This window comes from Capsella rubella, unplaced genomic scaffold, assembly GCF_000375325.1.
Source record: "Capsella rubella cultivar Monte Gargano unplaced genomic scaffold, Caprub1_0 scaffold_8, whole genome shotgun sequence".
Taxonomy (NCBI): domain Eukaryota; kingdom Viridiplantae; phylum Streptophyta; class Magnoliopsida; order Brassicales; family Brassicaceae; genus Capsella; species Capsella rubella.
The window spans coordinates 4953542-4964864 of NW_006238916.1; the positions used below are offsets into that span (position 1 = coordinate 4953542).

General features: G+C 41.2%; 1 protein-coding gene across 1 annotated transcript; it reads left to right on the forward strand.

Annotated features, from left to right (window-relative positions):
- The first annotated feature begins 6302 nt into the window (after positions 1–6302).
- Positions 6303–6860, forward strand: LOC111828992. The gene is made up of 3 exons (XM_023777585.1): positions 6303–6623; positions 6709–6783; positions 6852–6860. Exons 1-3 carry the CDS (start codon positions 6303–6305, stop codon positions 6858–6860), a joined length of 405 nt encoding a protein of 134 aa, XP_023633353.1.
- The last annotated feature ends 4463 nt before the right edge of the window (positions 6861–11323 follow it).

The window sequence follows — 11323 nt, forward strand, 5'->3', positions numbered from 1 at the left end:
AGAAAGGGACGAGGGCACAACAAATCTATCGGCTACCGGGGAGACACAAGATGTTGCGGGCTGATCAGTGTCGAAGCAAGCTACGGCGGCAGAAAAAAGAAACAAAAGATGCGGTGCGATAACATTGTCACGTATGCTGATTACTAGATCCTTAAGAAGCAGTATCGAGCGGAGATGTGGAGAGAAGCTTGCGCAAATCAGATTAGCCTAGGAAACGGGCAGACGGGTGCTAATGAATATGGGATCAGGACAGCAAGGTCATTAGACTTTGGGGATAGTGCTGCAACACTGCTGGCACAACACAATGCCATAAACCTTAATCTTGCTGCCAATGTCGGGTCGAGCAGTCAGCGTAACGTAGTTATGGTTTCATCAAGCGATTCCGCATTCCGAACACCTTCGCCTCACACTTCGAGTATGTCTTTCTCAGCTGACGATTCAACTTCTGATGCAGATAAAGACGAAACAATGGGTAAGATAATTAAATTTTTATTTCCCTAACTAAATGATTATGTCGATACTAATAGAGATAACTGATTTTGAACTTTCTCAGAAGATAGCTTAATAGCCCATTACTACTCGAAATCAGACGGGCCTATTTCCGTATCACCTAACCAGCCCACACAGACAATCAAGCCTACATATAAGGGGAAGGGTATCCTAATTAAATCAGATCCAACAGAATTTATTCCAATAACAAGAGGGTTATCGATGGGAGAACCAGTTAGAGTGATAACTCGGGAAAGGTCCGCGATACACCTATTCCGACAGTATTGTACGACATGGATGCACCGCCGTATTTCGACAACCCTGGCGAAGTGGGTAATTTCTTGAACACCTTTAATCATTTAGGGTAACAGATTGGTTATCGAGATAATGTTATTTTTTCCCAATAACGTTAACACTAACAACTATTTTTCTTAGTACTAAAAGAAAAAAGTTATTCGCTAACATATATAATATGCGTCAATAATATATTTCATTTTAATGTTATGGCTAGGTTTAACCTATACTAATTGTGTTAAACAAAATATTTTTGCAGACTTCCTCCAAAGGGCCATGCGAGGTCCTGACTACGAGGGGGATGATATTTTCGTCGGCAGAATGTTCAAGGACAAAGAAGATTGCACTACCAAACATGCAATCCATACAATCAGAAGGAAGTTCCACTTCATTAACGCCAAGTCTACCCCAGAAAACTTTGCTGCTGTTTGCGTAAGCCACTCTTGCCCCTAGAGAGTGTATGCAACCAAACTCACAGACAGTGAGAGGTTTGAGGTTCGTACTGCTATTCTCCAACTCACTTGCAGCGTGGATGCAAGAGGATACTTCCACAAGATGGCTTCTACAACGGTTATAGGCAAGCTAATGCGAACGAAGTATGTGAAGGTGGGTAGAGGTCCACGCCCTAATGAGTTAAGGAAGATTCTAAGGCAAGAATTCAGCTTAAATGTATCTTACTGGAAGGAATGGAGAGCTAGGAAAATTGCCGTGGACAATGCGATGGGGTCTGCAATGGGAAGATATGCGTTGATCCAGCCCTACTTCAAACTTCTGTTGGAAAGTAACCCGGGCTCCCTCGTTTATTTAGAGACAAACAAAGACGATGAGGACATGGAGCGCTTCAAGTATCTATTCTTCGCTATAGCTGCTTCTATTAAGGGCTTTGCATTCATGCGCAAAGTGATAGTGATAGATGGTACACATCTCCGTCAGAGATATGGAGGCTGCCTCATTGCTGCGAGTGCACAGGACGCAAATTTCCAGGTCTTCCCAATTGCTTTTGGGATCTTTAACAGTGAGAACGATGAAGCATGGAGTTGGTTCATGGAAAAGTTAGCTGAGGCAATACCATATGACCCCGATATAGTGATTGTTTCAGATCGCCATTCATCAATCTACGATAGTATTTGTAAGGTAATATTACTTCTTACCAATTCTTTTATGGCTTGTTGGGCTGGTTTTATGTTAACTATTAAGTTGGACGGTAAAAGGAGTTATCCAATATAACTAGTAGTGTCTACCGATAATTAAGTTACCGAAGCATTTATCAATACTACTGATAAGATCAACTGTAACCAATATTATGTTTTTTATGTGATAAGTTATATGGTAATTGAGTTATCAAGTATCTCTGTTAACTGGGATTAGCTTCTGTTAAATGCGTCACAGTGTAAATGTAAGATAATATTACTATTTACCAATGTTTGTTATGGCATATTGGGCTACTTTTATGATAACTATTAAGTTGGATGGTAGAAGAGTTACTGAGTTGTTCAATACTCATGAAAAAATATTCAGTACTCATGATAAAATGATCAATAATCATGAACACCAGTGGTGGGTATCACTCGACACAAACGTTTTGTCTCGCGAAGATAACTGCGACTCACAAATGGAAGAGTGTTGATCGACATCGATAGTCAACAGCGATTATAGTTTGTCTTTTATTGGCTATTTGGTTCTTTTCCTTGAATGATGGTTGATTGTGCTTGTATGTATAGCCAGTGGTGGGATGATTGCCTCACTAAGTATTTATGAAATACTTATGCATCTCTTTCTGTGATGTAGGTAAAGCTAAAGTGTGATCCGTGGAATCATGGCGAGGAGAGGAGGATGATCTAGGCGCTCATTGGTGATTTAGATTATTGCTGGATTTGTTAGGGTGTTAGAATGGAATTTAGAAATATGTTAGGATGATCATGGTTTGGAATAATGTTTGGTTGAACTTGCTGGTTAAATAGAATTGTTTTATCGGATTTTTGGTTAAGTCTTCCGCTGGTTAAAGTTGATGGTTTGCTTTAATGAGATTTTGAGATTTAATTGATTTAATTTGATTAGAGCCGGTTTAGCTGCTTTGAGTTTAAGAAGGGTTAATCCGGTTTGCATGATATATATATATATATAAAGACGGGATGGGTTCTTTCAATTTGGTATCAGAGCGCTTACGGTTCTAGGACGGGAGTAAATTGGTAATTCCGATGTGATGTGTGAATTTCGTTGATGAGAAATGATGATATGGTTTGCATGCTGATTGATTTGTGTGAGCATGGAGACGTATATCATCCTCTCGAGCCTATAATGAGATTCCACGGTAAGTTGTGAGAATTGGTGATATTTGTGTGGTGTTCTTAGCCTTCTGTTGTGTTGAAGATGGTTAGAGGTGGAGCTGTCGGTCGTGGTCGTGGGCGTGGTCACGGTAGGGGGCGTGGTGTTGCTCAGGTAGCAACACAAGTGTGGACCGTAGTGTTACGGCCGAGCATGTTAGGGAGTCCGAGTCGCATCAGGAAGGACCCTTGGGTGGTAAGAGTGTGAGTGCCGGTTCTTCCGGGAACGGTACTAGTGTGGCTGGAAACCCGGTTGAGGGTGTTCTAGTAGGTGGTGCCCAAGGTCAAAATGATCTAGTTGCGTATCTGTTGACGCAGCTCTTAGAGCGGTTACCGGGAGTGCTACTGGTGCAGGCTCCTGTTGAGCTTGGAGTGCAACCTGTTGGGCCTGGTTTGCGGCCTCTCGGGGTTGTATAGCCTGAGGGGTAGGTGCGGTGGTTGAGCAGCCGTACTATCTGTGAATGTTGGAGCAGCTGCAGCGGTTTGGGATGTCCTTGTTTTCCGAGGTTCCAATCCGACTGTAGCAGATGAGTGGCAGGTGCGATTGGAGCGGTACTTCCAGTCGATGAGGTGCGCGAATGCGTACCGGGTGGACCTAGCGGCTCACTACTTGGCCGATGATGCACATTTGAGGTGGAGGAGTGTGCTGGCCAAGAGGGAGCAGGGCTTGATGGTGTGGGGGACTTCTTGGCAGAGTTTAACGCCAATTTTTTCCCGGCGGGAGTACGACTCGGAGTTTAGCCAACTGTTGGTGTACTCGGGTCGTGCAGCAGATCCCGAGCAGATGGGTCTTAGCCACGACATGAGGATGCGGTGCAAGGTGCGAGCCTATGTATCGCGTGTGGAGCTGGTTGAGGTGGCGGCTGGGATCAAGGATAAGTTGAGGAGTCACGGGGTGATTCCTACCTCGTCAGTGCAGCCGAAGAAGGCCCAGCCACAGGGTGATCAGAAGTGCTTTAGGTGTGGGAGCACGGATCACAGGGTGACGAGCTGCTCGAAGAAGGACAAGCCGTGGGTGGATAGCCATGTCTGTTATATCTACAGAGAGACGGGGTACATCAAGACGAGGTGTCCTAAGTTGTAGTAGATGGTCGTAGTAGCGGTGCAGCCGGTGATGCAGCCAATGGTGCGGCAGTGGGTGCAGCGAGGATTGCAGCTGGGAGAGCCGTCTTTGGCTCAGTTAGGAGCGCCGCCAGTGGCACAGACAAGAGAGCGGATCACAGTTTCAATTCTAAGATTCAGGTTGTTTCCTTCTGTTGTTTTAAATTCGTGTTCTTTTCCTGTGATTTTGGAGTGGGCGGTCTTAGTGAAAAGTGTATGTGTAGGGACCATGTTGGTGGGCGGGTTCTTGTCCCACGTGATGTTTGATTTTGGAGTTACGAATAGCTTCATTACCCTGAAATGCGCAACGGGTGGTAACATCTGAGGAGAGGCTGGCTATTTCAGATCCATTAAATTCGTAAGAGGCGCATTGTAAGCGGTTCAGGGATGGGCTAGTGGTGTGAATGTGCAGATTGCGGGAGAATCGATGCCGGCAGATCTGTACATTAATCCGGTGGAGCTGTATGATGTTATTTTGGGCATGGATTGGTTTGATCAGCACAGAGTTCATCTGGATTGTCAGCAGGGGAGAGTCTATTTTGAGCCGCCTAGACCAAAGTTGTATTGCCAGGCTGTGAGACTGATTTCGGGGAGTTTGGTGATTTCGGCGATTCAGGTACAGAAGATGATTCGAAAGGGGTGGGAGGCCTACTTGGCAACGATTGTGATGCTAGAGATGGTCAGAGAGGTTGCGGTAGATAAGAGTCGGGTGGTCCAAAAGTTTGAGGATGTGTTTCAGTCGTTGAAGGGGTTACCACCATCTCGATCTGATCCTTTCACGAATGACTTAGAGCCCGGGACAACGCCGTTGTCTAAGGCTCTGTACCGGATGACTCCAGCGAAGATGGCTGAGATGAAGAAGCAGTTGGAGGATCTGCTGGGTAAGGGTTTCATCCGTCCTAGTGTTTCACCGTGGGCAGCACCGGTGTTGTTCGTTAAGAAGAAGGATGGAAGTTTTCGGCTGTGTATCGATTACCGGGGACTTAACCGAGTCACGATGAAGAATAAGTATGTTTGATCATTGTTTTCTATGTTGTTTGGTTTCTGTGGAGATTGTTTTCACCCTTGCAAGCCCATGTTCGTTGCTGTTCTTTCTTGTTTAAGAGGTGAGTGCATGACCAAGGCTTATCTAAGCATGTTTGATCATTGTTTTGGGTGCTTTGATGATTGTTTGATTGATTTCTTTGCTTGATTGATGTGTTGAATGATCCCTGAGAAACCCCTTGGAAAGTCGTTCATATCATGGACGTAATTTGGAGAGGAAATCCAGTGAGAAACGCAGTTGGAGCGTCTGCAGAGAGTCAGTGTCGATCGACACCAGTGGTGGCTGTCGCTCGACACCAACGTTTCGTGTCGCGAGGATAACTGCGACTCACGAATGGAGTGTCGAGGCCGGTGTCGACCGCGAGGTTCTACAGCGAGTGTCAATCGACACCAGTGGTGGGTGTCGCTCGACACCAGTGGTGGGTGTCGCTCGACACCAACGTTTTGTCTCGCGAGGATAACAACGACTCACAAATGGAGTGTCGAGGCCGGTGTCGACCGCGAGGGTCGACAGCGAGTGTCGATCGACACTAGTGGTGGGTATCGATCGACACCGACAGTTAGTTGCGATTCTAGTATGTCTTTTATTGGCTGTTTGGTTCTTTTCCTTCAATGATGGTTGATTGTGCTTAAAAGTACAGCCAGTGGTGGGATGATTGCCTCACTAAGTATTTATGAAATACTTATGCATCTCTTTCTGTTATGCAGGTAAAGCTAAAGAGTGATCCGTGGTATCATGGCGAGGAGAGGAAGATGATCTATGCGCTCATTGTTGATTTAGATTATTGCTGTATTTGTTAAGGTGTTAGAATGGATTTTAGAAACAAGTTAGGATGATCATGTTTTGGAATAATGTTTGGTTCAACTTGCTGGTTAAATGGAATTGTTTTATTGGATTTTTGGTTAAGTCTTCCACTGGTTAAGGTTGATGATTTGCTTTAATGAGATTGCTTGGTTTAATTGATTTAATTTGATTAGAGCCGGTTTAGCTGGTTTAGATGCTTTGAGTTTAAGATGGGTTAATCCGGTTTGCATGATATATAAAAAAAAATGGGATGGGTTCTTTCAGTGGTAAACCTTTGGGAGAGAACTTGCTCTTGTCGCGAGTTCCAGATACTGACGATACCAGGTTCCTATGCCATTGCCGCTGTAATTAAAGAAGGGGTAAGGGTGGACACTTTACTGGGAGTGTCGCATACTGTGCCAAATCTAAGGTTCGCTTATGCGGACATGATAATGCCAGTCCTCGACATGGCAACTCTCGCACCTTCCCCCAGTGATGTAGGTGGTGGAAAGTTAGCCCCTCCCTTTGTGAGGATGCCGCCTGGGCGCCCGAGGAAGAGACGTTTATTCTCACGTGGAGAAATAAGGGTAAGTAAACTTCGTTAAAATGGCTGTTATCAGAAAATAAGTAGGATATACAATAACTTCTGTTTAATCCTGTAACTATAAACAGATAACAACCCGGAGAAGATGCACGAGATGTCGTTCACTTGGTCACAACAGGGCAACGTGCCGGGGTCCGGTTCAGGTAACAATAATTGAGTCATCATTTTATGTGAAAGTTGTAGATCATATTACTAACTATGCCGAAAACAGGGACCATAGGTGGACCAATAAAGTTTTTTGGCGACAGGTAGACCAAGCAACGTGTTTTTAGTTATGTAGCAACAACGGATGAAGGGAAGACGGTGGTAACAGTAATTTTCTTTGTATATTCCAAATAACAAAATAATTTTGATTCATTATAAAAGCTAAACTGTAACATAAGAATAACTATAATTAATTCGTAACCATTCTTCATGGTTGATTGCAAGCATTCGATAATTATTTCTAAAATGTGTTAGAGAATATGTTATCGCAGTTAGTTACATAATATCCAAACTGTTTCCAATTATCTATTTTGACTACGTGTTTCCAAGTCAAAATAAACTAAGCCCTATCCACTTTTATATCAACCGAAACCAATATATAAGTTGGACTAATTACAAACGCTAAACCCTACCCACTATGTGGTCAACCCAAACGTAAATATAAATTAACTTAATAACATATATCTAAATCCTAACAAAAATTTGTCAACCCAAACAGAAAAATAATTTCATATAATTACAAATTATAAACTCTATCCACTACTAAATCTACCGTACACTTAATTACAGAAATCTTAAACCTAACCAAACCAATAAATAAGTTCGACTAATTACAAACGCTAAACCTTACCCACTGCTCGGTCAAGCCAAACCTAAATATAAACTCACTTAACTACAGAAATATAACCCCTACCAACAGTAGTGTCAACCCAAACTGAAAAATAACATCATATAATTACAAATTATAAGCTATAACCACTACAAAATCTACCGTACACTTAACTACAGAAATCTAAAACCTAACCTCATTAATGTGAACCCAAACTGAATAATAAAATCCTTTAGTTACATAACATTATTCATCGTTGATTGAAAGCATTCAAGAACTATTTTTAAAACGTGTTATATTATCTGTTATCACGCTAAGTTACATTTTATCCGTAAGTTTGATTAAGAATAAAACCGTATATATATATATTATGCAGGAACTTAAATATATATCTTAATTGATATCACTTTAACTAAATATTAATAATTAAATTATCTAGATAATGTTATTTGTATCTTGCTAACAATATGTGGGTCATATAAAGTAAAGCTTATCCAGTAAAGGCTCGGTTCAGACTTAAGTAGACAATGTTAACATTCAGGTTTCATGATTAATTCGGTTTATATATAGTGATGAAACATTATATGGTGAGAACTCATAACTAAAATAGAAAACCGTTTGTCTCGAGATTGGTAAAAGTAAAAAAATAATACATCGGATAAGTAAAAATTTATGGAACACAAGGGCGAACATGTAACAAACAATATTAGTCAACCCCAGCGAGGATAATAGCAGATATAAATTTCTTCAACTCGGGGTCAAGTTGCTCGACCTTCAAATCAGCACACTCCTTCAAACCACCAGTGGCATGTGCATGTATTAAAAAAATGGACATAATGCCAGAATCTGAAGGACACTGAACCTGCGGCATCGTAGATGGCCTGAAAATGGTGAAAGGATCTCTTAACCTCTTCCTTTTTCCATACTCAACCCCGGCCTGTATGAGAAGATACGGAAGCATTACAGAAAAGGGCTGAAGTTCAACGGAAATTTCATAGTCTTTCCTTAGTAGGATATTGCAATCGAGAACAAAAATGCGGCAACTGCAGAGGTCAATGCATAGTGACACCCAGAGCTTTTGATCAAAATTGAAGGGGGCATATAGAAAGTCAACTTCCGTGAAAAGCACTGCACGTCCACTGTCTCCAGCACCTAGTAGTTGTGCAACAACATCATCCGGAAATTTATAGTTGCCAATGCACTTGCGTAAACCTTGGAAATAGTCGAAACAACGAGGAAACAAACTTCGAGTCAAGCAAGTCTACATGCAGTTTTTGCCCATCTAGGTCCTCAGTCCGTAATAAATGGCGGCTAAACTTTATCAAAGCATCCATGATTTGATCAAGAAGATTTAAGCAAATGAGTGTTTCGGTGGAGATCAAAGAATGTAAACAAATTAGCTTTCAGGTAGATCAAGAAATAGTTAAGCAAATGAATAACAACCTAACCTTGGCTGGGAGGTGTTTTTTCCGTTCTATGATATCAAAAACATCTTTGTTCGATAGAAAAGCTTCCCCACCAAGGTTTACCGATCTTCCAAAGCAACAAGAAAAAGGACATTCCCATATTGGTAAAACAGTGTTAAGAATGCCAACGTATATATGACTATTTTAAAATGCAAAAATCAAACTGGGTTACCTAGCCCCCTTCAGCTTTTTCATTGAGTTTTGGAAACGTTCATGAGGATCAACATGACTTGGATCCTTATCAGCCGGTGAAGGGTGTCCCACCAATAATTTAGTCTTCTTGTCGTACTGAAAAGGACCATCCAACTTCTTTGAAACTTTCCTCAGACTTTTACTCCTACTCCCTGGCACCACAGGGGCTACCTTTAATATGGACGGCAGTTTATTCGGTAAGAAAAGTGGTAGGCGGTAAATCTGAAAATAACCAGTAACCGCAATATTAGCTTGATTAAAAAATGTTAACCTGTTCGTCGAAACACACTTTGTTTCCTCTCTGATCGGAAGAAGTAGGCATCGACAACTTCTACAGAAAAATAACGAATAAAAATTACCAAGCCACAAACTTTGCAGAAACTTAGTCTTGAGAAAACAGAAATCCCATAGTCGTGGGAGGGAAGAGATATTATCATTTCCATTAAGCCAAAAATGTTTGGATTTAGAGAATAAAAGGACAAATAAATATGACTAAACAGGAATAATTGGTGAAACTAAACAACAAAAACAAGGACCAAAATCTCTCACGCCCTTTGACTGAAGTCTTTATACTTTCATACCCTCCTATGTTCTAACTACCCTTTGACCATATCTTGACTTAAATAAGGATATATTTTGCCCCTCTTATTATTTGATTTAATTTAAACAAAAAAAGAAAAAGAAAAATGGACATGGACCCCACTCGAAAATCTTCATCTTCTCTCTCCTTCAACCACGATGTCCTTCAACCCAATCCTCCATAGCTTAATCGACGAGCTCCTCCTCCATTAAACTCCATCGTCTCTCTCATGAACACGAGAAGCAATCCAACAACTGAGGTAATACACTTATTCATACCCGTTGTTAAATTCATAACTTGTTGGCATGAAGTGGAGTTGTTGTGGATTGTATTTGTTCATCCCTATTGAACTATTCTCATTGTAGATTTGGATTTGATCCGATTTTTCTTATCCTCATTGTCAATTAGGGATATGAGTCGAATTGGGTCGACTATTTTTCATTAAGTGTGCATTGTAACAGTTCAATCGAATTGAATCGTAGGAATGTATTCGAAAATTAGTAGTGATACGTTGTAGTACAACTGGTAGAAGTTGGTATAACTATTCGGGAACAACTTGGGATAACTATAATGGTAAAACTAGTATTACAAATGGTACTCTTTGGTATAACTTGGTATAACTATGAACACGACAGAGATTATAATGTTAGTTTTCCTATTCTATTTCAGGGCACAATGAATAAAAACCATCAAAAAATCATAATATATGATTATGGGGGATATTATGCAACAAGAGAAAATGAACCAAGATGGAATTCAAGAGATAAAGTTCATCAATCTCTTAAAATGGTGAACAAGATATGTCGGAAGGCGAATGTTGATGAAACAACGACTGAGCTGAAATTGAGTTACGTTCCCAAATCAGTGGAGCCTAAGAGACCAATATACATATTTGATGAAGATGATGTTATGTGTTATATGGATATGAATGAAGATCATTTCGAAGTTTTGCATGTCGAAGTCGTAAATCAGGGGTATGAGAAGAGTCGAGAAAGTGTAGGTTGTTCACTCAATGAGGAGCATATTTCAAGTAGTAGAGCGACAGGTGGGACCATGTTCTTTGACGAAATCGAGCCGTTTGAACGTCATGAGATGGTGGAAAATAGTGATGGGAGAGATGGGAACATGATTCGTTATGAAGAACAATCCGAAGAACGAGCAATAGTAGAAGATGGCACAAATGTTGTTGAGATAACACCTTCTGAGATCACACCATCCGAGAAACCACCTGCTGCAGAGATTACACCGGTTGTAAACCGTGAGTGGGAAGATGGTTTGGATGTGACTATCCGACAAGAATTTGTAAGCAAGCAAGCAAGCAATTAAAGATTTAGTTGAAAAAGTTGCGCATATGGACTGTTTTGAGTTTGTTATACTAAAGTCGGATCCTATGTTGTTTGTGCTTAAATGCAAGTGGGCTTTACGAGCAGCAAGGAATGGAATGCAGACAGTTTCTCGGTCAGAACTTACACTAAGATACATACATGCTTACGGTCAGAAACAAGTACAATGAGTAAAAAAGGAGAGGCACATCTCATTTAATTGCTTCTGTTTTGCGTGAAGATTTCCCATGTCTGATAGACACTCCAACTCCAAAAAATCTCATCCCTTTGGTTCAATCAAAAGTTGGT